General features: G+C 49.4%; 2 protein-coding genes across 2 annotated transcripts in view; one reads left to right on the top strand and one right to left on the bottom strand.

Moving 5' to 3' along the window:
• IARS2 (isoleucyl-tRNA synthetase 2, mitochondrial) overlaps positions 1-9,679 on the top strand; it is a 30,433-nt gene extending 20,754 nt beyond the window's left edge. The window contains exons 15-23 of the mRNA XM_036453586.2: positions 856-964; positions 1,978-2,080; positions 2,952-3,077; positions 4,073-4,204; positions 4,943-5,049; positions 5,690-5,835; positions 6,930-7,120; positions 8,335-8,479; positions 9,196-9,679. Of these exons, the coding sequence (XP_036309479.1) occupies positions 856-964; positions 1,978-2,080; positions 2,952-3,077; positions 4,073-4,204; positions 4,943-5,049; positions 5,690-5,835; positions 6,930-7,120; positions 8,335-8,479; positions 9,196-9,338 (1,202 nt within the window). The 3' untranslated portion in view covers positions 9,339-9,679. The remainder of the gene's footprint in view (positions 1-855; positions 965-1,977; positions 2,081-2,951; positions 3,078-4,072; positions 4,205-4,942; positions 5,050-5,689; positions 5,836-6,929; positions 7,121-8,334; positions 8,480-9,195) is intronic.
• A 563-nt stretch (positions 9,680-10,242) lies between these two features.
• Positions 10,243-26,736, bottom strand: part of RAB3GAP2 (RAB3 GTPase activating non-catalytic protein subunit 2) — a 50,093-nt gene continuing 33,599 nt past the window's right edge. The window contains exons 20-36 of the mRNA XM_036453585.2: positions 26,158-26,371; positions 25,178-25,275; positions 24,577-24,682; positions 23,643-23,803; positions 22,481-22,709; positions 20,194-20,367; positions 19,979-20,085; positions 19,465-19,531; positions 17,921-17,991; positions 17,059-17,094; positions 15,875-15,949; positions 14,911-15,129; positions 14,574-14,663; positions 14,131-14,352; positions 13,325-13,483; positions 11,731-13,170; positions 10,243-11,476 (exon numbers count right to left, since the gene is read on the bottom strand). Of these exons, the coding sequence (XP_036309478.1) occupies positions 13,015-13,170; positions 13,325-13,483; positions 14,131-14,352; positions 14,574-14,663; positions 14,911-15,129; positions 15,875-15,949; positions 17,059-17,094; positions 17,921-17,991; positions 19,465-19,531; positions 19,979-20,085; positions 20,194-20,367; positions 22,481-22,709; positions 23,643-23,803; positions 24,577-24,682; positions 25,178-25,275; positions 26,158-26,371 (2,184 nt within the window). The 3' untranslated portion in view covers positions 10,243-11,476; positions 11,731-13,014. The remainder of the gene's footprint in view (positions 11,477-11,730; positions 13,171-13,324; positions 13,484-14,130; positions 14,353-14,573; positions 14,664-14,910; positions 15,130-15,874; positions 15,950-17,058; positions 17,095-17,920; positions 17,992-19,464; positions 19,532-19,978; positions 20,086-20,193; positions 20,368-22,480; positions 22,710-23,642; positions 23,804-24,576; positions 24,683-25,177; positions 25,276-26,157; positions 26,372-26,736) is intronic.

Below are 26,736 nucleotides of genomic sequence, written 5' to 3'. Positions count from 1 at the left end.
TTTTTAAATTTTAAGTAGACTAATTTTTTGGAGCAGGTTCAATTTCACCGTAAGATGGAGTGTCAAACACAGAGTCCAATAACCTCTGTCCCCCTCCCCCTCTGACTCCCCCGTCAACATCCCCCACCCGATGACACATGTGTTACTGTGGGTGTCTACATTGACACATCACCACCACCCAGAGTCCACAGGTGACAGCCGGGTACCTTTCCTGATGTAGATTCTGGGGTTTGAACACACGTGTAATGATATGTGTCCATCATGATAGGGTCACACAGAGTATTTTCATTCCCCTAAAAATCTTCCATGTTCCACCATTCATCCCAACCACCCCACCCCCTCACCTCCTACCCCAGCCCCTGGTTCATGTGGCTTTTTTATAGTTTGCCCATCTTTTTACCAGGCCATTGGTCAAATTAGAAATTAATAATAATGTCATTTATCAAGAGTTCTTTTTTTTATTTCCTGATTAAATTTCTTGGTTGAGCACATGCACTCCAGATTGTCTGGGTTCAGGACCCTTATCTGTTGCTGCTGCTGATCTGCATGGCCTTGTTCTCAGGGTCTCACCATTCTCATCTGTAAAATGGGTATGATAGTAATGCCTGTCTTACCGAGTTGCGGTACACATCAAATGAATTAACCCATAAAGGAATTACCCATGGTTTGGAAGTTCACACGCAGGACTTATTTCCTTCATCTGGATTAATATTGGCAGTGAGGCTAATAGCCGTTGGCTACTGCATGGCACATGAAATAAACAGTGCGATCACTCTGTCCTTTCAGTGTTTGCATACAGATCCTGTTTTGTTTTCCTATTAATTACATCCCTGTTCTTGTCATACTTGTTTTGAGGTACGGACCAAACAGCAGATTTATACTTGGAAGGAAAAGACCAGCTCGGCGGGTGGTTTCAGTCTTCCTTATTAACAAGCGTAGCCGTGAGGAAAAGAGCCCCTTTTAAGTGAGTATGACCCCCGAGTTGGACACACCACATGCTTTGGTCATGCCAGGGCGGGAAGCCTGTGCTTTTGAATTGTCACATGTGGCCAAACACCACCTTTCATGAGCTTACAGTCTCTCGTCTCAGAAGAGAAGTCAGAGTTTGAATGAGGAGAGAGAGAGAGAGAAGGGGAGAGGAAAGGAAGAGAGGAAGGAGGGAACAATGCAGAAAAGTCTAGTCAGCGATACAGAACTACCGGCACTGCGGAGAGTGAGGCCTCCAGTGTGGTCGGACTCCACTCGGGGGGGACGGAAACAAGGGCATCCTAGGTCGATCGAAGGCAGCCTGGGCTCAGATGTCCTTACATTCGTAATCTGCTGAAGTGGCTACTGATCTGAAAAATCCCATTAGTGCTGTTTATTAAATTAGGAACTCAGAGTTATCATTGCTTTTGTTTGTACAAATATGTGTATAGAGGTTCTAGCCAGAAATGTTAAAGAGCTTAACACTTTTGCTATCTTACTGTGAAAATCGTTCCATAAAATTTAAATGTTTGCTTCTTGTATAACGTGCTTTTCTACGTCAATAGAAGAGCAGGTATTTTTCTCTTAAATTGCCTGTTTTAAGATAATTCGTGGTGGTAGTCTGCTCTTTTTATTTTTTATTTATTTACTTATTATTTTTACTGTTTCACTTCATTACTGCTATGTATGTGCTGTCTGCTCTTTTTAAAGACATACTTTCCCCCGGTTAGTTTTAATGATCAAAACCAGCACATCATAGATGCTCAGGAAATGCTTACTTAGGGAATGTAAACATCAAGATCTTTTCTGTGTATAAGTAGAGAGCTTACTATTTAACAGTCATAAACGAGCTGTTGAAATTCGACTTTCAAGAAAAGCTCTCCTACATAATCTGTCCAGAAAAATCCCATTTTTGGGTTAAACTAATATATTCTTTTTAAGCGATAGGTCATCTTCAAAATGATCGTGATAGTTGTGCTGGTTATTATAACAGCCGATCTGCCTTCCTAGGACAGTGGTGGTCCATGGGTTCACCCTTGGAGAAAAGGGAGAGAAGATGTCCAAGTCTCTAGGGAATGTCATTGATCCTGATGTTGTCATCAATGGAGGAAAAGTAGGTGGCTTTTCAACATTCAATTTATATGGTTTTAAGGCCCAAAACCGTTAATGTAGTCATTTCAATGTTAAAAAAAACAAACCTGTCTTTTATACGAATAGGGGATGCCTTACCGTGTCTTAAAACTAGATTCTGAAGTAATATGATTTTTTTTTAAAAAGGGAAGGGCTGGCATTTTGGCATTTTTAGACCCATATCTGGTCTGAATCCCTAGGTAGATCCTGAACCGTGCTACCTTTTTTTTTAATTGTCTGCGCTCTGAACTGTAATTTTCATTTAAATGGAAATGATGTAAGAAAAGAAAAATGAAATTGCAACTTCTAAATGCATGTTTCATTATTCCTGGAAATTCTCCACTTTAAAGCACGCCATTGATGAACTTGAAATCTGGGGCTGCTGCTAATTTGGTTTATTTTGAAGTTGTTTGCATAAAAGAAATCACTGACTGTTGTTTCTTTGGCCTTCCACTGTCCCTCTAATGGCCAGTAGTCATTTCCCTGGTTACGGAGTTGCTAGGGAACATTGAGGGGCACAGAAGCCCTTCCCCTCCCCCATCACGGAGACATCCGGGCGCGGCTCTGTGTCTGGGCAGCAGCTGCCTTTGTTCCCTCGCCGTGACCGTGACCGTGACCGTGACCGGGAAGTGGCGGAGTCAGCATCTGCATGGTGAATGGGGTTGCAGGAGACATGCCCCTTCCCTGTGTTGTTTCAGAGGCAGCCTGACCCCTGAGAGGGAGCCTCCTTTCATTCCAGCACAGGTCTCTACGCTCACCTGTGCTCAGACACTGTGCGTGGGAATAGCAGGAAGGTTTGGGGCTGAAATAAAAGCCATGTTTATGTTTGAACGTGCTTTTCCCTCCACGGAAAGGACCAAAGCAAAGAGCCTCCTTACGGTGCCGACGTCCTCCGCTGGTGGGTCGCCGAGTCCAACGTCTTCGCCGAGGTGACCCTGGGCCCCTCCGCGCTGAACGCCGCCCGAGAGGACATCTCCAAGGTCAGAGCCCGTGCGTCCTATTTCCCCCCGGAAACGTTCCCCAGACCGTTATTTCAAAGGCAGGCACGCTCTGTGGGCACTGCGAGTCTGATGGGCATTGACAAATATCCAGTACAGTTTGTTTGAAACAGTGATCCTTTTTACACACTCTTTTTATTAAATATATAGCATAATATGCGAAATTGTGCTACCAGTTTTTGTGGAGGCTGCATTTTATTTGAAATGGCAACCACTTTTGCTAACAGGCCTGCTAACATTGTAAACAAAGACAGAATCTGCCGAGACAATGCAGCAAGTGTGCTTCACCCCCCCCCCCACAGAATCCATTCCTGCAACAAACTGCCCCTAAGCCCCGCTCAGCCCACATGTTACGTAACATAGCCTTACACAGGCGCTGGTCACAGCACAGTTCATCTCTTCGTTAAGGAGACTCTAGTCTGGACATTGAAGATATTACTTCCCGCCGAAACCGGTGTGGCTCAGTGGTAGAGCGTCGGTCTGCGGACTGAAAGGTCCCGGGTTCGATTCCGGTCAAGGGCATGTACCTTGGTTGCGGGCACATTCCCAGTAGGGGGTGTGCAAGAGGCAGCTGATCGATGATTCTCTCTCATCGATGTTTCTAACTCTCTATCCCTCTCATCCTCTCTGTAAAAAAAAAAATAATAATAATAACATATATATATATATATATATACATATATATATATATATATATATATATATATATATAAAATTTAAAAAAGGAGATATTACTTCCCCTTATTTAAAAGGTACATGCTGAGTGTATCTTAGTGGTAGTTTCTATATCTGGGCTCTTCAAATGAGTTTCATGTTTTCTGCATTTGTAGTCTTATTTAAGAATGCCATTTAAAAAGTATCCCATTGAGCAAGGAACATGAGTTGGATAAAACCTAATTGCAGAGAAATAGAAGTAAAAGAACTTTTCAGTGAGAACGTAAAAGCCTCAGACATTTTTTTTTTATTGTTTCCAATAGCTCAGGAACACACTCCGCTTTCTTTTGGGGAACGTGGCTGATTTCAACCCGGAGACCGATTCCGTCCCCGTGGACAAGATGTACGTCGTGGACCAGTACGTGCTGCACTTGCTGCAGGGCTTGGCCAGGAAGGTGAGTGGGCATCGCTCAGCGTTTGGGAAGTGGAAATACTGGCACTGGTATGCGGTGAAATCCGAGGCGCAGGCAAGGAAATTGCTAGAAATTGTCGCTGCAGCCCTGAGAAAAGCTACGTACCCTGGATAAATCCCACCCGCTCCTAGGTTTATCTTGAACCTACGGTCCTAAATCTTACGATTTCTTTCCAGTAGGCCCAGACATATCCTCAAACAACATCTTCTCCCCAGACCAGTGTTTCTATGACAGGAAGGAATAGGCCTGCACTGTATTTACCTGTAGATACACCCCTCAATGTCTAGAAATAACTGAAACGAATATTGCTGTGTCTTCTAAGCTATCGTGTCATTTGTATAGAAACAGATAGTTTGTGCTTAATCAGAAGCTAGAAATGTGGCTGCCTCCACGCACCCCGAGGTCAGATTTTTGGCCAGTTTCACTTTCAGGCACCAATGGGGCAGCCATGGTAGCTGCACGCTGCTGTTGTAAGTGGTCTCAACGTTTAAAACCGGGTCCTTCCCTTTACCGAGTGTTCTGTCAGTTCCAGAACAGACTGGAGCAGTGGAGTTTGAACCAGAAACGATGCTTGGGAGGCTCCCCACCCCCCAAGAGCTTCTGCATCTCGCCCTTTTTTGTATTTGTCTGAGACGTATTTCCAGAAGGAACACATCTGACTAACCACTTGCACGTCCACCTGCTTATCCCAGCTTGAATGTTTCTGCCTCTGTTCCCTAGATCGACGATTCCTATAAACAGTATGATTTCGGGAAAGTCATTCGGCTGTTACAAGCCTTTTACACCCGAGAACTTTCCAACTTTTACTTCAGCATAATCAAGGACAGGTACGTACGGCCGGGCAGTCAGGTACTCAAGCTCAGCTCGCCTATTCCGCCTGGCAAGTGCTGGGCGTCCCAGCGGGAGCAGGAGGGCAGCTGGGCGGCTACCAAGGTGGATTCTAGAGTGAGGGCTGCCTCCTCCTAGCTTTGTGGCTTGGGGCAGCCTGTCCCCGAATCTGCTTACCTAACAGGGGGCGGCTGATGCCACCTTGGCGTGGTTATGACAATGAAAGAGCAGCGGTCACGTGCTCGGGACGTGTGGGATATACATGGTCAAGAATATGATGCTCATCTTTGGGGTTTATAAAGCACAGGGGCAGGCAGCCTTGTAGGGGCCACATTCAAAGACCCCAGGTAACTTACTAGTTCGGTTGTCCTTGAACGCAGCAGTCCAGGCTCTATCGCCTGGAAAAGGGAGTTGGAGGTGGCAGAGCTGCTGAGAGGGTTCTGAGGTGCTGGGCACCCCGGGGGGGGGGAGGAGCGCGCAGTGGAGGGTGTTAGGGGAAACGTGCAGGACAGAGGCTGTGACTCTCGAATGCGAAGGTGGTTAGACCCTCGGATTAGCCGCGGTAAGCGTGAGCGGGGCCTGGGGCAGGTCGCGCGGGCAGCCACAGCATCGCGGCCGCTGAGTAGGCTGCCCGCGCAGGCTCTACTGTGAGAAGGCAAGCGATCCCAAGCGCCGCTCCTGCCAGACCGCGCTGGCGGAGATCCTGGATGTCCTGGCCCGCTCCTTCGCGCCCATCCTCCCTCACCTGGCCGAGGAGGTGTTCCAGCACGTGCCTTACATTCAAGGTAAGGGCAGCGTGTGCTCCCTGCACGACAGAGGGGCTGAGGTGGGTGTGACTGCCCCTGAGGGCCCTGGCCCCCCGAGTGAGTGACGGGGTGGCACACCTATCCCTCGGAACCTGTTGTGGAGGGGTGGGGTGGGGGTGCGGGAGTGGGGGGAGTACTCGGGGGCCCGGACATGCTTTCTGAAACCTTAGCAGTTCAGTGGCATTGAGAAATCACTTTCCCTTAAATATTTATAAAGGTCAGAAACATGAAATTTTATCACAACAAAATACAGCGCTTTTTAAATATATATATATATATATATTTCATTGATTTTTTTTTTTTTTACAGAGAGGAAGGGAGAGGGAGAAAGAGAAACATCGATGAGAGAGAAACATCCATCAGCTGCCTCCTGCACACCTCCTACTGGGGATGTGCCCGCAACCAAAGTACATGCCCTTGACCAGAATCCAATCTGAGGCCCTTCAGTCCGCAGGCTGACGCTCTATCCACTGAGCCAAACCAGTTAAGGTTGTATATAGTGCTTTTTATAAGCTTTTTTCCCTCTGAATGGGTTAAACTTATAGGAAATCAGAAACTATAAATAGGACCACCCCCAAACAACAACTGTTGCTGTTGGGATAGTTCTCTTTGCTTCTAGGCATGGTTTTTTGTTTGTTTGTTTGTTTGTTTTGAGATCTCACTGTATATTTTATCTTTTATTTAGGTTTAGCATGATCTCCAAATGTTCATGTAAATAAATGTTTGGCAAACATTTAGGATAGCTCCGTACTATTTCCTCCCATGGTTACTTAAATAACAGTTCTTATTTCCCATGATTAGTGTTCAGTGGTTTAGTCTAGATTACAGTGTTTCCCAGACTTTTGACATATGTGTATCCCCTCCTGTAATTTTCGTAACGCTGAGTCCCCCTCGTCCCCATGAGATCGTAGAATTAGGCGCAGCTAAGCACCTTGCAGTGCATACCCCCACCAAACTCCGGTGCAACGCGTACCCCCACCAGACTCTTCCTGTACCCCTGGGGGTACGCGTACCGCACTTTGGGAAACACTGGTCTAGAACAGATGCAAATTAGTGTGTGTGTTTGTTTTAAGAACCCAAGAGTGTCTTCCGCACGGGCTGGACCACCACCAGCTCCGTCTGGAAGAAGCCGGGGCTGGAGGAAGCGATGGAGAGCGCGTGCGCCATGAGGGACTCGTTCCTCGGGAGCATCCCAGGCAAGAATGCCGCCGAGTACCAGGTGACCATCGTCATCGAGCCGGGGCTGCTTTTCGAGATCATCGAGGTGAGCAGTCATTTGTCGCTTCTGAAATGGTGTTGGTATCAGTTTCCACTGGAAATTTGTTCTTTAAAAAAAAAATCTGTATATTGGGACAGGGAAGGTATAATCAAGATTCGCTTGAAATGCAGCCCGCAGGGCTATTGAGATGACAGATGACATGTAAATCCAGGGCAGTGGCCTAAGAAGACACAGAAATCGGGAGTTTGTGTTAATGGTGTAGTTCTCTGAGAATTTCTGTCCATGTGGTTCAGATTCAAAACAAATGCAAAACAAGATTTCCATTTTTTTTCTTGAATTCTGGGAGAAAGATCATCTGTTCCAGCAGATTGTCATGCGATCTCAGAGCATTCACCCTGTTTTTTTTCTTTATCTCCAAAGTTCTGTCAAATTTTCTAAACAATGACCATCTCATTTGGTTGGTAAGCTCAGTTTAAATTTTTAAAGTTGGACTTGGTCAGGAACTGAGGCTTGAAGTAGCTGGTAGATGAGATTGTCGGTAAGATGAGAGGATTGAGAATATGCCCACATTCTCACGTTCTGTGGTTGGGAAGTTCTGGCTCTTTCGCTTTATTTATGCTGTGACCAGGCCGAGGCCCCACAGCCTGAACTAGGTTTGTCCCTACGTGTCCTTTGATTCAGTAGCTCTGAGTAATTAGCTGAAAATACAGCTGGTCTGGATCGTTTATATTGGAAAAAAAATTAATATATTTTCCTTGGAAATTACACTAAGTAACTGTCACATGAAGTCCTGGTTCTGTCAGTTACTAACAGCATGATTTGCTAAAACCAAATTAGTCTCTTTGAGCCTCCTGTTTTCTCATGAGCTTTTTAAAAGGAATGTGTTAGCTCACAGGCATTTTGAAGATCGAAATCACCACGAAAAAGGTGAAGTGGCATCATACGCCCCAGTTAGTGTCCTCGTGTGCACACGGTGCTGTCAGTTTGTGCCCTGACCTCGTGCCTACAGGCAGAAGCATGATGCAGGGTGAGGTGCCCGAGGGGCTGAGAGCTGGGCAGCGGTTCTCTCGGAGGAGCCTGCTTCTCCGTGTGATTGGACGTTTCCAGTTCAGACCTTCCACACTAGTGAGAACTGACGTGCTTTAGCCGAGGAGCGTCAGGAGGCAGTGGTACCAGAGGGCTTCTCACGCACACACGCAGTGTCTGTCCCCGGCCTGCGGTGACATGAGCTCAGACATGACTGTCCCGTGCTCCTGCAGATGCTGCAGTCGGAGGAGACGTCCAGCACCTCCCAGCTGAATGAACTCATGATGGCTTCCCAGACCACACTCCTCTCCCAGGACGCACCCAACATGCCTGCCGACACCACTGAGCTGAAAGGGACCTTCCTCATCAACCTGGAAGGTGAGGAGGGTGGGGAGGACTGGTGTGACGGGAGCACGGACTGGCGTCCAGCGGGGGCCGGTGCTCCGAAGGCACCTGCCATGGCGACGGGCAGGCTCTGAAGCAGCTCTTGCAAGTGTCCCGTCCCATGAGCTTGGGGATGCGGCGCCAAGGATGGAAGGGGCTTCCTTCTTGCCTGTGACACAGTGGCTGTCAGCACCCTCACTCCCGTCTGGCTTGTGTCCCCCCGTCCTGTGATAACCTGGAATCCGAGCGCTGCCCGGCCCTTCCCACCCGTCCCAGCATAAGACGTCCAGGGTAGCCCCAAATCACACCACTGCTTAGCTGTCCTGGAGGAGGGGAGGAAGTCCTGTGGACCCATACTGGAGAAAGTGTGTCCTTTCGTCCAGACCAAGAAAGGTGGGGACGCTGCAGCCGTCTCTAATGTGGCTCTTTTTAAAATTCTTAAATCCGCTGCCTTTCCAGCCACGTTAATCAATCAGCGCCACCCCAGATTGGGAGCCGGAAGGGCTGCCTGCCTGAGTTAGGTGTGGAACCCGGAGCTGAGCTGGGGAGCAATCAGTTAGCCTCCCGTTCCCGGCAGCTGTGCGATCCTGACGTGGCTACATACGTATGTCATGTGACAGGCTTCCCCAGGGCAGGAGGAGAAAGCTCCATCAAGGAGCACCTGCCAAGCCAACGGTGACGGCCCATCAGGCACGCGTTTCCCTCCACAGGTGGCGACATCCGGGAGGAGTCAGAGTATAAGGTGATCGTCACGCCCACGACCAAAGAGAAGTGCCCTCGCTGCTGGAAGTTCACGGCCGAGTCCTCGAACACACTCTGTCCCCGCTGCGCTGACGTCGTCGGGGGGAAGTAGTGCCTCGCGCTCCGCGGACAGCTGCTCCCGGCCCGGCCCGGCAGGCCTGGCCGCGGGTCAGGTGGACTGTTTACAACCCCGGGGAGCAACGCTAGGTGGAGGGTGAGCGCCAGAGTTAAGGGAGCTAAGGTTTCCTATCGCTGGATAAACAGTGTGTACACACCTGCAGAGTCGTATGTGCAGATGGGGACTGGGGTATCCAGGGTGGACTCGCTCAGAACACGGGCACTGAGTCCGCTTACCTTCAAGTGAGCTGAGCAGGAAACGTTTTATATTGTACAAATCTTCCTGACTCAGCACTCAGGCTGTACAGTGTCGACAAATAAAGGCATTCTGGAAAAGGAGTGGTGTTGGTGCACAGATTGTGCATTCCACCTCCCCAGTGGAGCTAGCTGGTTTGTGTGGCTGAATTGGGATGGAAGCATCCGTGAATCTGTTCTTCCCACAGACGAGGGAAAAACCTTAACGGTACGTACTTACATTTGTGAATGCTGAGGAAACATCATGAAAGCTGGAAGTTTATTTCACTATCATACATAAATTCACAACAAGGAGCAGACAGGAAGCAGCGGTATGTACAGACCTGCATATACATACAAACTGGCACGTACAGCACATGACGCCAGGCCACAGAGGGCTCCCCCGCCACTCGGCACCGTCACACCCCCAGGATGGCTGACCACTCAGCCACTCCTCCCTCTGCTCAGTCCAGCAGGTCCATTCCTGTCAGCCGAGGGGCTTTCCCTGCTGCTGTCAGCACTGCAGAGACATTTCTCCTAGCAGCCACGTGAGTCACAGCCACTTCCAACCGGATGGCTGTCATATTCCTATCAGCTTGGTATAATAACATCTGAGATTTTTGTGGTTTTAAATTGCAATTAATTGTCTTTTTTTAATATATATATATAAAAAGGAAGCTAGTTAATTATTAACGGTGTTTACTTTGACCTAAGATCGATTTTTATAACAAAGGTGAAATGGAGAAGAGCCTGTTTGTTAGTTTTTTTTCTTTGTGCAACAGAAGGAAGCGCTTAGAAGCCTGATGTTCGCTGTTCCTCTTACTCTACATTTATCCCGGCTCTTGGGAGTCTGCGTCTAAACACGCCTGGGATGTAGATGCTGTGATCACTGAATGCTAATTCTTTCAGCATCACAGTGGGACTTCACACGGCCTGTTTAATGCCGTGGGGGGTGGAGGGGAGCGGGGCAGGCGTGTATCTAGGAAAGCTGCTGGTTATTGGCTTCCATCAGTAACTGCGCTAAGTGCAATAAGCCCTTTGTTTCGGAACCAGCCACTTGACAGCAAACCTCACTCCTTGACTTGGGGCTTTTCCTCGTTACAGACCGTGTGCAGGCAGACTTCTGCGGCAATGGCTTCTGTCCAGGCCGAGGCAGTAAAGCAGTTCGTGACCGATTTGCTGATGGTCTTGCCGTCAGTCTGCACACATTCGGTGTCTGTGAAGTGCAGGAGGCCAGACCGGCCTGCACCTAGCTATCTCCTTGCCTATCAGGGTGATGTGAAAAGCCCTTGATGAAATAGTACACTGTATACCTGTTTCTTAACCATACAACTTGGCACTCAACGTTGCAATTCCGAGTGTGGGTTTTAGGTTGCGCGTCTAACTAGAGACTCGATTTGTTACGGTTCTGTGTGATGGTGTGTCCTTCCAGTATAAGCTTAAGCAGTTTTATTAGCTTAAAGGCTTATTAGGTTATGTCTCCCCCACCCCCCCAAAGTGATATGGAATCTTTAAAAATGCCTAGAATTCCAAGATTTTTAACCAGCTTCCAAAATGTATCACTACTTTCAGAATATATAGGAAAATCACAGGGAGAACCTGTCTTAGATTAAACGTTAACAGTGACTGTGACGCTGCCTGCTCACAGGAAACCACAGGAGTGCATCTGGATGGGGCAGGGGAGACCCAAGCAGAGGCTGGACTAGCTCCCGGGGCCACCCTGCACCAGCGCCTCCTCAGACTGACCAGCCCGCACCCCTGCCCAGCAGCCTGCACTGCTCTTTTGCAAGGTTTCCAATGGAGCGGTAGTTGCTGAGTTTTTGACAGGGGCGTTCCTATTTGGATGTGATCTGGAGTTCAGAGCATTTACACTGGGATGCCCTCATATTGGACAGTTTTCTTTTTTTCTTTCTTTTTTTTTTAAATATATTTTATTGATTTTGTACAGAGAGGAAGGGAGAGAGATAGAGAGCCAGAAACATCGATGAGAGAGTCATCGATCAGCTGCCTCTTGCACACCTCCCACTGGGGATGTGCCCGCAACCAAGGTACATGCCCTTGACCGGAATCGAACCCGGGACCCTTCAGTCCCCAAGCCGACGCTCTATCCATTGAGCCACACCGGTCTCGGCATATCGGACAGTTTTCTTCACGCCCCTGAAGCACATATTTCTCTGCCCTGCCCAGCTGCTCTAAGTGGTTTCTTACAAGGACGAGAAGCGCTGACCTCTGTCACTATGAGCTGCCGCGAATAACAGTGACCCGGGACAGGTACCACTAACTGCTCTGTATGGCTCCTCTCCAAGACACACCAGTGTCAGCGCTCCGTATCTGTAGAGCTCAAAGCACTTTTTAGAGTTTGGGCTAATGTTTTGGGTTTTACTCAAATAGCTCTTCAGCACGTGGACTGCTCGAGGCACTGTCGGGTACGAGGTTCATTTTATCCTCTCAACCAGCTCTGAGGTAGGTTTGCTAAAGCTGTAATGTCACGAAGCATTTTTCTCCCTGTTCCCGAGAACAGATCAAAAGACCGGCAGCAGACATTTCCAGACATTTGTAAGAAAAATAAAGTTAGACTTAAATGTTTTAGCATCTTTGCCCCTTTTTTTTAAACATAAGTTTTACAAGATAATACATTTTTACAATGACCTGATGTGGGTATGCCTTTGACTCTTGGCAAAAAGCGAGTCTTACCTTGTGTTATGATTAATTTTGGTGTGTGGCTCTCACATCTCAGATTCTCAATTTTGGCAAGTACAGGCAGGTCCTTTTGGTACCAGGACAGGGGTTCTATCTAACATCTCTTCTGATGGATATGATGACCTTGAACGAGTTCCTCTTTTGCAAGGTCGCTGTCCTCTGGGAAAAGAACCTGTCAGCTTCCAGAACTCCGGGTGGCAGTCCCGTGAGAAATTATAACAAAAACATCTTTTTAACAGCTATGAAAGGAGAGTGAGTGGGACGTTTCTCTAGTTGTACTGACGGGACTGTATTTACATGACCGTTGAAATTTACTTATTTCAACGAATATTTCAAGAACAGTAACATTTGCATATGAAATATAGTATCTTAGAATAAGAACATAATCTGTAAATTATAACCCATCTTAAATAGCAAAATTTAACAATAAAGCTACGTAAGTGCTTGAATTAGATATAAACATTAAAACATCTGTAGAAGGAGTTAATAGCATCATTGATATTTGTTCATATTTTGCCATAATTGATATCTGTTTATATTTTAACTTCGGTGTTAACCAAAGGAGTGGAACCGAGCCAGGACTGTACTTTTTAAAAAGTAATATACATATTTTTAAATTTATTTTACAAAAGAAAAAAAGAAAAAGAAAAAAAGACAGACTCCCTCCATGAAATCCCAGCTCTGACTATAAAATAACCATGCACTACGTCACGTCTAGTCACACAGGCTGACGGGGGTCATAGAGAAGGAATGGCTATGGCTTCCACAGCTTCGATGAGGTGTAAGGCGAGACTGTACTGCCCGTGGTTCTCCGGCAGAAGCTCGATGACTTTATTCACTAGTTTAGCTGTCGTCGCAATTGGCACTTCTGTGTTTTGAAGATCCTGGGGGTCCTACAAAAGAGGACACAAAAATAACCCGTCAGTGATCCACGCCTGAATAAAAAGCACTTTCTTCAGAGCGAAGTCAGCTAGTTAATGAAGATTGTTTCCTGAACTGGTAATGGAAGGAAGCAGACTTCCGGGGCCTCCTTCCGAGCAGACTCACCATCGCTTTCAGCCAAGTGCAGAGCGTGGGGGACAGCCGGGCCAGCAGCTCCCTGCCTTCCCGCGCCTGCGTGTGGAGCAGCGCGTGAGCCAGCCTCTGGCCCGTCAGCACCAGCAGCTGAGAGGCCAGGACCTCTTTGTCATGCACCTGCAGGATGGCCTGCGGGGGGGGACACGGACAACCAGGTAAGAGCCGGCGGGGGTCTCACTCCGTTCTGATCTGTGGCTACACGTGTGTACAGTTGACCCTTGAACAACATGAGAAATACAATTCTCTGCTCTGGCTCACTGTATGGCAAGAGCATATAGTATGTAATACGTGTAACACGCAGAATGTGTTCACCAACTGTTTGTTGTTGGTAAGGCGCCCAGTCAACACTAGGCTATTGGTAGCTAGGTTTTGGGGAGTCAAAAAGTAGGCGCAGATTTTCAACCGTGTGGAGCCAGCTCAACCCCCACGTTGTTCAAGGGTCAGCTGTACAAGCAACATATCATCCCAGTCAAGCTTAGTGTTTACAACTCAAATTTCCACTTCTCCAATTTGGTACGACTGCAACTTGTGAGAGTCATTTTCAAGCTTCTGCGTGTTTTCTTGACCGCGAGGCCTGTGCAGAGAGCAGGCCTGCACACTGGACTGTACTCAACGTTAAGCAGGAATGTTAATATTTTAATACTCTGTTCCGTTGTGGTGCCTAGAAGCTCTAACAGAAGGATAAGCAAAAAAGCTCTACGGAGACTTGACTGGCTCTTGACTCCAACCAACCACTTTCTCACCGGAGCCCAGTGAGTACCCTGAGAGGCTGTTACCTCTTCCCCTAAGTGGTCCACTCCGTAGTTGTAGAGTTCCCCCACGTAATGCCTCCTCACGACGTCTTCGCTGACTTGAAGGTGATGGGCCAGGTCCACGGCCAGCACTGGCCACTCCAGGTCTTTCCCAGGGGGAGGGGCGGGGGCCGCGTCTGAGCCGTCCTTCTCCCTGGCGCCCGCGTGCTGAGCCTGGACAGCCGCGCTGACGACCTTCAGCAAGAACTGGAAGGGAGACAGTGGCACCCCGTTAGTATGTTTCCGTGAAACATACCCGTGAGGGGGGCTTTCCCGTGAAAACTGTGCGCTTCTCGAGAAGCGATGCAATGTAAAGATAAACTAGCTCTCCAGCATGCTGCGGAAGTAAGTGGTCAGCCTTTAAGGCCAGCTAGGTTTTTGTGTTAACACCCTTTTCCCCAAGAAACAAAGCCCGAGAGCTGACTTACCTGTTGTCGTAGAGAAATGAAATTTGGGTCCATTTCTCCACTGGGTAGTAACTGAATGGAAGTTAGGTCTTTGAAAAATGCATTTTTCCCCTAAAGAGAAAGAAGAGACCAAGAACACATGAATATGGATTAAAACTAATCCTGTGGCGAATGGCATGTTACTTGGAAGGAAATGGACCACAGGAGCAGAGTGGCCGCGGAGCCGGCAGCCGCGGGCTCTCGTCCCAGCCACCCGCTCTGTCCCGGGAGTCTGATGGGGGAGAGAGGACCCACCGGGGTGGTCCCGCTCCTGCCCGCTCCCCCAGCCCCCAGGCGGCTCTGGCCCTGAGGCACTTGCCTTGCTGTCGAAAAGCGACAGCGGCTTCACGGCCCGCAGAGAAAACCGCATGACGGCGAACAGGATGGAGCTCAGGACCGAGTGGTGCTCCACCAGCGGGTAGTGGATGGGCTTCTGCTCCAGGGCCAGCTCCACGATGGAGATGGGCCCTTCGACGGCGAGCCACGCGTCCTCAGTCTCCAGGTCAGGCGCCTGCATCTCATCCCGGCCGACGTCTGCCTGCGCGTTTGAGAATGGAGAGCCGCGTTCAGAATAGGACAAGTCAGAGCGTGCACGCATCTCATCTAAAGAGCTCACCAGTAGCCCTAGCTGGTGCTGCTCAGTGTTGGCCCGGGGACTGAAGGGTCCCGGGTTCGATTCCGGTCAAGGGCACATGCCCCGGTCGTGGGCTCGATCCCCAGTAGGGGACGTGCAGGAAGCAGCCAATCAATGTTTCTCATCATTGATGTTTCGATCTCTATCCTTCTCCCTTCCTCTCTGAAATCAATAAAGAAATATTTTTTTTAAAAAAGAGCTCACCAGCCAAGACCGGTTTGGCTCAGTGGATAGAGCGTCAGCCTGTGGACTGAAAGGTCCCGGGTTCGATTCTGGTCAAGGGCATGTACTTGGGTTGTGGGCACATCCCCAGTAGGGGGTGTACAAGAGGCAGCTGATCGATGATCCTCTCTCATCCATGTTTCTAACTCTCTATCCCTCTCTCTTCCTCTCTGTACAAAATCAATAAAATATATTTAAAAAAAAAAAAAAGAGCTCACCAGTAGGAAAGTGCAAACCTCTAGTTCTCCCCATCCCAAAATTATCATTTAAAAAAAAAACAAATCTAATTCTAGTAAGAAATATCACTATTTTTAGGTTTCAGTAAAAACTTTCAATGAAAATATTCCTGTAGTGAATATCTGTAAGTCCAGTGAGTTTCAAAATAATTAGCAGCTCAGACAGTTTAGAGTGAAAAGACACCTTTTACCTCCAACAAAGTCTGAAGGAGATCCAAGCAGGAGCCGAGGAAAGAGGTCATCGCCGTGTCACTCATCCCCACGTCCTGGTTTCAACAAGGGACAGAGTTAGTTCCTGCAGCAAAGCTGCTCCGGGTGCTCTCCGAGAAATGAAACGACCTTCCACACTGAACAGATGGGGACACCAGCACCTTTCTGTTCCTTCCTTAGGTCTCACTGGCTTTAAAGAAGATGGCACCGTGGTTCATTTTTAGCGGCTGGTGTCCCGGTGCACTGCACGGACACAGTGTATCCGTCACCATGGACGGGCCACGAGTGCTCACTGCCCCAGAGTCACAGGGGACAGCCGTGCGACAGCCACTTCATTATGCCCCACGTGACAGTTCCGAGGAAACAGCCTGGCCTGGCCTCAGAACGCCTTTTAGGGACTGACCGGAACCCTCTGCACAAAACTCAAACCCTCAAGCCTGGGATCTAAGCACCCGAGGATGCTGTGTGCAACCGTCGTTCCTGCTGATGCCCTCAAAGGGCCTGGCCGGGGGGCCCCTGCAGTCACAGGCTATTTATTAAACCAGCAGTCAGCACATCCCTAAGATGTTTAGAGAGAGAGAGAGAGAGAGAGAGAGTATGTGACATCAACTACAGCCACAGGACACTCGAGCGCCTACCAGGATTCTTCAGCCATGGTGATTTCTGGGGACCGAGGGTCTGTAATAGTTGAGTTGGTCCCAATAGTTCTTTTATGTGCAATAATATTTCAAAGTTTGAGTAAAAGCCAGTGCCCGTGGGCAGGCATGTTATCAAACTCTCTGGACAAGTTATTACATACAGGTAGATCAAACCGCTACTCCCAGATCTACTGCAAGATGAAGTTCGATGTTTTGGGATCAAGTTCTCACTTTGAACAACAGCAAACACACGAAGCAGCAGCAACAGCTTGTTACCCTCCCGTCCACAGGGCAGGGCTGCAGGTGTCTCATGAAAGGTTGGCTGGCCCACGCCACCTGAGCATCTGCACAGACAAGTCAGGACCAGCGAGAGCTGGTCCCCTCAGCCCTACCTTCCAATTTCCTATCTCCCGACACGCCACGAGCAGGTGCAAGGCAGAGCTCACCCCTTGGTGAGGGGGGGAGGGGGGTTCCAGTTCAAGTGCGGGATTAGCAACCGCACATCCAGCCCAGGGCAATGCACTTACCCTCCGGCAAAGCCTTTCCTTGGGTGCCTTTCCGACCTGAGACAAAGGACAGAAAGGCTGAATTATTTAGTGACTTAAACAAAAAGGCGTCAGACACACACACACACACACACACAGGGCATCACTCTGGTGCGGGAAGTAAAAAGTAACCACATTCTAAAAATACAGACACACCTACAAATAAAGGTGGCAACCAGAACGCAATGCATTTAACTGTGTGGTGGGATTCTGTAAAAGTACATTGCGAAAAAAATATCACGCTGGGCTCACAAATAATCCTCTTCAAAAATACAGATTTGTGAACTACGTTAAGGAAGACTAAAAACATCTGGTTCTTACTTTGCGTAATTAACTAACTAGGTTTCCTTGAGACTCGGAACCAAACTCCAGGCTACAGATAAGGAGCAGCTAGGATTCCGTTAGCTGGTGAAGACACAGTGACTAAATGGTTGGGAAGGAGGGACGATCTAACACAGACAGAAGCCCCACATCTAGCTCGGAAAGCCAGCTGACTCCATGATGCCGTGGACAAGACTGCTGCTCACTGCACTGCCCGGGTGGTGAGTGGCAGGTAGCGTTACGTGACAGGACCACTCGTTACGTGACAGGACCACTCGTTACGTGACAGGACCACTCGTTACGTGACAGGACCACTCGTTACGTGACAGGACCACTCGCAGGAGGCAGTGATGCTGGAAGAGGGGACTCCAGGACAAAGGACTCCGCCTCGTTAGCTCCTGCTGAGTGAGATGGCAGCAACGGCCTTTGAACAGGCAAGCTCAGCCCACCCAACTCCAATATGTCTCCCCCTGTCGCCGGACCAGTGAACAGGAAGCCAGGCGGCGGTGAAACGTAGGGTTACCTTATCCAGCAAGTATGTGGCGGCAGAAAACCTCTTCACCAGGAACGTGTTCCACATCATCAGGGCGATGCCTGCAGCAAGCGGAGGAAACGCAGTGAGTGGAGGCTCGGGGTTCCGCTCCCATCACACGGACGAACTCGGCTTCCTGAAGCTTCTACCACCACACAGGCTGTGTGCTGAGATATCAGCTCTTATGCCTCAGGCAACACGTGTCAAACTAACAAGAACCTTCACTTAATGAACATCAGAACGGGGCCTACGCCGGTTTGGCTCAGTGGATAAGGCGTCGGCCTGAGGACTGAAGGGTCCCGGGTTCGATTCAGGTTAAGGGCCTTAGTTGCGGGCACATAACCAGGTTTGGGGCGTGCGGGAGGCAGCTGGTTGATGTTTCTCTCATCTCTCTCATCGATGTTTCTAGCTCTCTGTCCCTCTCTCTTCCTCTCTGTAAAAAAATCAATAAAATGTATATTTTTTTAAAAATCAGAACGGGGCTGCAGAAGAGGATAGCCAAATGGCCAGTAACGATAAGAAAAGACTCACGTCTTTAGTGATAAGACAAAGATGAGCTAAAAGGACAGCGATATCACAGAACTGAAAGAAAGGCTGACTTAGACATGACAATACCGGGTGTGGCAAGGTCGCGGAGACAGCTGGAATGAGTGCTCAGACCCTGCGGGAGGGATGTTAAATGGGTAAAAGAACTTGGACAACTGGCAGCTCTGAACTAAAGCTAAATAACAGCACGTCTGCCACACGACCCAGCGATTCCGCTACAGGAATGAGCGCAGCTTCATTCACACAGCCCAACACTGGGAACAAACCAAATGGCCATCAACTGACTGTTCTCATACGTAGAGTCATCCAGTAAAGTGATGGGTAAAAAAAAAAAACCACTAAAAACCAAAATACAGACACTGTAATTAAAAAAACACACCGGAGCTTTATACTTGCATATTTAAGAAACTCTGGCATTTAAATGAAAATTTCCGAAACAGTTGTCAGTTTTATCAGTGAGGACACACGGCTCTGGGGACCATAGTCCCGGATGAGTCACTTTGAATCTTATTTTGTTTCTTGAAAGAAGGTGTGATCTCAAACGGTGAATAATGAACTAACGGTCTAGCTCTCCTGAGGCCTTTGGGATTTCTGCAGTTTGACTTCATCCACCTACAGGGAGGTGGTCTGGGAGGAGAAAGAGGCAGCTCTGTAGACTCGATCACAGGGACAGACAGTGATACTTCCTCCGACCAGCCCCAAACCTCGTCTCGAACCTTCGGTGACCCCACTAGCCAAGGCTCAGCTCCTCAACTCTTCTGGGAACTCACCTAAGTGGAACCAGCAGCCTGTTTGCAAATTCTCTATAGCTGCCGGCCCCTCCCTTTTCCGGACGGTATTTCTCTAAGAAAGCCAGTACTGTACTTTGTAATCAAACAATCCACGCTAAGGTTTCAGGGGGTAAGATGATCAATTAGAAACATAACGGGGACGTGAATGTAAAGGCTCATGTCCTTGCGTCAGTTATGTTTTTACACCTGTTTACTCACCGTTCTGAACATGTGCATTAAGGATGTGCTTCAGGTGTTCTATTGACCTCACAAGAAAACGTGCTTCCTTACATGAAGGGAGGAAAAAAAAAAGAGAGAAAAGGGATATAACTGAATAAGTGTTTCAAATCCAAACTGGGTGTTTCTATCTCTTTCTCCATCTCCCTTCCTCTCTGAAGTCAATAAAAATACTCACACACACACACACACACACACACACACACACACATTTACTTATCACATCTCACAAGGAACAGGCAAATCACACTGGTCTCAGGTACAGAGGGCCCGAGGCTAAATCCCGAGTTAGCGGTGTGTGCTTAGCAAAGAACGCAACTTCTGTGGACCAAGTCTAGCGTGAGGATGACAATGCCTGCACGGTTTGAGGGCAATGCCCACTCCCAGTACAGAGACATCCGAGGGGAGAAGCCGTGTTCCTCTAAGTTGATGACACAGCCTGAGTGCGCACATTGTGAGCGCAGAAAGACAGCCCCCAAGAGAGGCCGCGTCTCACCTCCGGGTCCTTGTTCCACTGCACCACGTACTCCCAGCAGCAGTGTGCGTGCAGCACGTCCAGCTCCAGGCTGCACGGGAACTGCTCGCGGGCCGCACGCAGCAGGTCTGCAAGGCAGAGGCAGGAGCTGTGACTGCCACCCCCACGGTCACTGGGGGGGCGGGGGGGGGGGGGCCTCTGCTCCAGGCGCCGACGACCCCACGTTTGTGTGTTACCTGGTATGGCTCCCAAGTCCACGTCCGCCTCCGACATCTCACATAAACCTCGGCTGATGCCCTCCTTGGGTTCGTCTGGGTTTTCGGCATCTCTTTCTCCGTTGGCCAGTGTTAATACCTCAGGGCGCAAGTCCTGTTTAAATACCCACTTGGCCACACTGTCTGCGATGCCACCTGCCACGTGGAGACGAGAGAAGATGAAAAGGTGCAGCACAGCGTCTGCGGAAGCGTCCCATTGGGCAGGACCCGCCTGGCCAACCATGAGTCTAAGTGCCAACGCTCAGTTTTCAGCCTGAAAGTGACCCCAACCCAGGAGAGTCTCAGCAGTTACTACCTACACTCCACCTGGGACGGTAAGGCATTTGCTAGCTGAGGGCACTTCTAGACTCACCTAGAATATTAGGCAAATATAAGTGCATATGCATACACGTCTGGATACTGCATACCTTCTACATGCACAATTAAAATATACTTTATCCGACGGAGACAAAGAGATGACTACATCCTTGAAAAACACTTCCATTTAAATGTAAGTGAAAGCACGGATTAGCACGATACTGGTCTAGGCTTTTTAGGACAATATATCACTTTTAAGAGTCAACTAACTTGCCTATATGGAATAATTAGGGGCAAAATGTAGCTATAGTAATCAACAATATGACGCTGTATGCCATGTTGCAATCAGTTTAGTCCAAAAGCTTATAAATGCAAACTGAAAGGCATTCACAATGAAGAGTCCTGTTTTTTACGCAAAATGAATTATACCTGTCATTTACTACTGAAATGTCTTCTCTGCCTTTCCTCCTATTTTGACTCAAATGTACACTTTCCCACAAAAAGAAAGCCTCACAGTAAAATTACAATCATCAGGGAAATGGGAGAGCAGTGAGCTGGGCGATGTCACTTCCTGTTTGGCTTCCCGATCACTTGCAAATTTTCCTCCCGGAATCAAGGCCCTGGATGCTGCTGCTTCGGTTAATATTAAAATGGTGTTCCCACACCTGCCCCGGGTGGCAGCGTGGAGTGCTGTGAATTTATAATTAAAAACTTCACAGGTCTTATAAGGAATGAGAAAATAAGGTAACTAAATAAAAACCTATAAATACACGCGTATTTATAAACCCAGACATAGTCATCCCAGCATCACAAGCCTGACGGAGCTGCTGGGAAGAAAAGGGGCCGGTCAAGGTCAACCAAGATGTAAATGCTTATGGTCCTGAGGTGGAAGCCCGGGACTGACTACTCTGGGAGGCAGGACCCCATGTGTCGGAAAAGAGGTACACGGTTCAGTGGAAATCAGCAGGAAGAAGGGAAGACCTGCAGTCCTGGTCTCATGAGAGCTTCTGGGAGGAGGTGGCACGTGAGCTGAGTAAGATGTACAACTCAGGATCCAGGAGAGAAGAATGAGAAAGGGGGAGGCAGGGAGAGAACTTCTTGGTCTCAGTCTTAGTCCCTGAATGCGTGAACACCTGGGCAGCCCCGAAGACCTGAGCTTATGGCTTAGATACCTCAACAGCTATGGCATTAGACATTAAAATGCAGAAGTTGTAAAGAATGTTATAATTAATTTTAAAGTGAAAAAAATAAACCCACCGCAGGTTCATGTTTTATGAAAAGGACTATAATTCTCAAAGCCCAACAGGATTTCCAGGGAAGAGAGGCGCTAGCTACACTTGGCAAATCTCTCTCCCGGGTGGCTCCATCTGGCTCGGTTGAGTCTCTGTTGAGCTCTCCTCCCACCCGCTGGGCTCTGCTGTGCTGGGTGAACTGCTGGGGGAAGGAAGGGATGCACCCAGCCACGGAGCTGGAAAAGGGGGGACACGCTGGAGGCCCTTTAAGAACGGCTGCTTAGCCGAAACTGGTTTGGCTCAATGGATAGAGCGTCGGCTTGGGGAATGAAGGGTGCCGGGTTCGATTCCGGTCAAGGGCATGTACCTTGGTTGCGGGCATATCCCCAGTAGAGGGTGTGCAAGAGGCAGCTGATCGATGATTCTCTCTCATCGATGTTTCTAACTCTCTATCTCTCTCCCTTCCTCTCTGTAAAAAATCAATAAAATATATATTTTTTAAAAAAAGAACGACTGCTTATTTTGCAAGGCTGGGGTGGGTGGGTGGGGGTCCCTGAGCAGGGAACTGACAAGATCAGGCTCTGAGAAGAAGTGTGTGGTGGGCTATTAATTTTAAATCTGAGCACACTGCTTTTTCCGCATTCTTTCAGTCACTGCCACAACAAATGCTTCCACCTCCACCACAGAGCTGCACACACACATGCTCCCAGGCCCCTTACCTCTCCCTCCTTCCAGGAGCTTCCGGACGGAGAGCCGGGGGAGTGGCTCGGGGGGCAGCGAGGGCGCCCGGGTGGGGCGCGTGTCCGCTCTGCTGTGCAGCAGGGTCTGCAGGATGAGGCAGTCCTGCAGCTGCTTCAGCAGCAGCTTCCAGTACTCGGTGTCCAGAGACAGGGCCTCCCAGGAGTCCGTGAGGGCCTCGGCATCCGCGCCCAGCTCTGTCTGGGAAAACTGACAGACAGGGCCCGGTGACGACCTGGTGGGGATTCCGCATCACCACGAACTTGAAGGAGCTTTGAACCCGCGGGCTGATGGAGAGCCGGGTACATCGCACAGAGGTTATCACTCAGCTGGATGCAACATGAGGGTCAGGAGAGGGTGGGAGACTCGGGGCGAGGATGATGGAGTGTCGCCCCTTCGCACTTGGGCTGTCAGGGCCACGCTGGAGAGGGCCCTGCTTTCCTATCGGTAACAGGATCTGACCTCTCCTTAGAATGCACTCACCAACACAGAAAACGTGTCCCAAATGTCTCCCTCATTATAGCAAACCTCTCAAGCTGGTGATATTAACGGATGCTATGAACTACAGAGTCTGAGGGTTTAGTGACTCTGCAGACCTAGTTAAGTGTCTCCTCCAGGTTAATGTGGCTTCTCTCCGAAAGAAATAATCTGAGCTACTGTGGATGCTAGTTCCCCCCCACCCTCCCCATTCACCTACCCCCACCCCCTCCGTTTTGGAAGCATCTCAAAGAGGTGAGGAGAAAACACCAGGAAAGGATCAGCAGGGACCTCCTGAGTCATTGGGTACTACGTGCCCCCCACACCCTGTGCTCATACAAGGGAGGTCGAACACAACCGCTGCATTTGCAGGCGCTGGAGGAGCAAACAGGTCGTCACACCCTGGCCTCTTTCACGTGGGAGTCTGAGGCCACAGGACTCATTTTTAAGGGACCTGCCCCGATCACTAGCCACTGGCAGAGCCAGAGTAAGCTTAGCACGTGCCCCCTCGGGCCACGTGTGCTATGCTCACACGTGGGTGCCGTCTGAAGGAACAGACTAGGGGCAGGAGAGCACCCCTCACGCCCTCCTGACCCTAAGGATGCGGGCACACATCTCAGACCCCCGATGCCGCACCACACGAGGACGTGCGGTCCCTCCACTCACCCTCTTCTCGGTCGCGCTGTCCGAGATCTGCGCGGCGACCGAGTGGCCCACGTGGGCGGAGAGCAGGGCGGCCCCGTTGTTCTCGGACTGGATGCAGGCCGTGCGCATCTGCTGCCACCACGGGGACACCGACTGGGAGTCCCACGCGTCGTCGAGGGCCACTGCCAAGGTCAGAGAGGAAGCTCAGTCTCCCAGTCCTGGGCCCGGCCTTCCAGGTCAAACACAGCGTTAGAACTCAACCCCCTGCGGCTGCATCGGCTGGAAAACGGGCCTACAGTCCAGCTGAGTCAGAACAAGCTATTCCATTTCCTTTTGCTGTGGTGGTCCCCTTGCTTCTGGACCAACTTTATTTTTTGTTTTTATTTTATTTTATTTTTTTTAATACGTTTTATTGAATTTTTACAGAGTGGAAGAGAGAGGGATAAAGAGCTAGAAACATCGATGAGAGAGAAACATCTATCAGCTGCCACTGGGGATGTGCTCGCAACCAAGACACAGGCTCCTGACCGGAATCGAACCTGGGACCCTTCAGTCCATAGGCCGATGCTCTATCCACTGAGCCACACCGGTTTCGGCTCTGGACAGACTTTAAATCCCTGCTTGGAATAGTTCGTCACTGCGCAATCTACCCTCCAATGTGTAAAAGGACCGATCGTTGTACTCGGCAGAACAAACGTTAAGAAAAACAATACCCTCCAGCAGAGACCATGAGATTGACCTCCGAGCTAAGCAATCCTGCTGTTCAGAAGACATTGTTTTTGGGAACAGCGCAAAATGCAACTGTCACAAAGCCATGTCCTGGGTCTGAGGCTTAAGGAGCAAGACGTGGCAGCTGCCACCTCCTGGCAGGACAAACGCTCTCCCTGCGGCTTTGCTAGCACTAAACTCGGCTTCTGAGAGCAGAGGCCACTCGGCCCAGGCCCCAGCACATCACCTTTCATCCGGCTCAGGAGGGACAGCGTGGTGTGCAGACAGCGGACGGACTGCGGCCTCTCCAGGATGTCCTTCTCCTTAGAAAGCCACACGCTCAGGAGCAGAGACTGAAAGAGACGGAGATCCTCTTCAGTCCAGACAACATTTCTCTTACGCTCTCACACTTGCACGCGTGATCCAGTGTTTCCGGGAAAGGAGTGGGGGCTGGGACATCACGTGACAAGGACAGAACGAGGCGCCCTGTCTGCCCAAGGGATCCCTAGTCCTCTGTGGAGAGAGATCTACCTCCCGCCTCCCCACCTCTTCCCGGGGCAAGGCGCTCGCTGCCTTCCAGCGGGAGCGTCTGTGGAGGTGCCTGTCACAGTAAGTCCTCAGCTAACGTTATCACCAGGGCCTGCCACTTTAAGCAAAAGGATGTGTAACAAAACCCCAACTCTACTGTAGACTCTCATACACATACGAGTTAAGTTCCCTTGGAACCAGTGGTTGGCAACCGCCGTTTTACACAACGGTAAAAAAAAGAAAAAAAGAAAAAAGAAAAAAAGATGGACAGATCTGATGACGTGAGCAGAGAGAACAGCATCAGCGGGAGGGACGCTCACCAGCAGCAGCTGCGGGCTGAGTCCTGCCGCCTCCAGAGTGCGGCACATGTCCTCTGTGGAGCTCTCTCCGAGCAGACACTTCCAGAAGAAGAAGCTGCCTAGTGGGCGGAACCAAGACACAGTAACCAGTGACTGCTTCCCATTTGGACAAGCTTTCTAAATAGCACCCTAACCTAATCCTTATCCTTACCTTTACCCTTACCCTTACCCTTACCCTGACCCTGACCCTGACCCTAACTCTGACCCTGACCCTAACCCTTACCCTGACCCTGACCCTAACCCTAACTCTGACCCTGACCCTACCCCTTACCCTTACCTTAATCCTGACCCATACCCTTACCCTAATCCTGACCCTAACCCTAACCCTTACCTTAATCCTGACCCTGACCCTAACTCTAACCCTGACCCTGACCCTTACCCTTACCTTGACCCTAACAATAACCCTAACCCTGTCTCTGACCCTGACCCTGACCCTGACCCTAACCCTTACCCTTACCTTGACCCTAACCCTAACCCTGACCCTGACCCTAACCCTGACCCTGACCCTGACCCTAACCCTGACCATAACCCTGACCCTAACCCTGACCCTGACCATAACCCTGACCATAACTCTGACCCTAACCCTAACCCTAACCCTACCCTAACCCCAACCCTAACCCTTTACCCCCAGAGAGCAACATGAGAGCAGGAAACTGCTGGTTCACTCTGCTTGGCTTCGGAAAGCAGAAAGCACACCCTTACACGTCTCACACCATTTCTTAAGTATACTCAGTAATGCAACATAGCTCTATGACACAGCGCCTACATACCCAGAGCGTCTTACTTAAATGACAAATTCCTCGGTTATTTCAAAATGAACCGAGTCTCTGAGATGCTACAAGCTCGTCCAGGCTTCCTTCTAGGGCGGGCAGGATTCCAACAGGGGTCTGTGATTCCCCCCACCTCGGGCCACTGCCTCTCCCTGAGGTGAGTCCACCCACCTAGAGCCACGTGCTCCTCCTCGCTCATCTTCTTGACGCTGATCACATCTTTCTCACACTCCAAATATTCCAGGAATGTTTTCACAGGCAGCACCCCGTCCTGGTCCTCAGAGAAGCGGACAGCAGCCCTGCTGTTCTCCTGCTTGTATTTCTCTAGCAACGCGTGCAGCTTCCCGAGCTCCTTTTCGTCCAGCCTCAGCAGTACAGCCAAGTCCTTCAAGACAGGGAGCAATTCTGAATAGACCACGCTGCTCTCTCCGAGTCTGCTATGGGTGTCACCCCCGTCCCCTGCAGTGAAATGCAACACCACTAGCCAAAGATGGATTTTTAATTAATGTGACTGCTTCGATGGACTCTGCTTAGCACCTTACTCTCAAATGACTCTGTGTGAAACTTGACCCACATTCATGAGGAAGTTATCTGAATAAAGTAAACTAAAAGTACAATTTTTTAGAGCATTCTCCTGAGGTTATAGTTGTCCAAAGTTTTCAGATTAAAAAAAATATATTTTTTATTAATTTTTTTTTTTAATAGAGAAAAAGGGAGAGGAATAGCGCTAGAAACATCGATGAGAGAGAA

The sequence above is a fragment of the Pipistrellus kuhlii genome, unplaced genomic scaffold, assembly GCF_014108245.1.
Source record: "Pipistrellus kuhlii isolate mPipKuh1 unplaced genomic scaffold, mPipKuh1.p scaffold_m20_p_25, whole genome shotgun sequence".
Taxonomy (NCBI): Eukaryota; Metazoa; Chordata; class Mammalia; order Chiroptera; family Vespertilionidae; genus Pipistrellus; species Pipistrellus kuhlii.
Note: the sequence above shows the minus strand (reverse complement) of the source record. Positions and strands in the feature narration are given on the sequence as shown.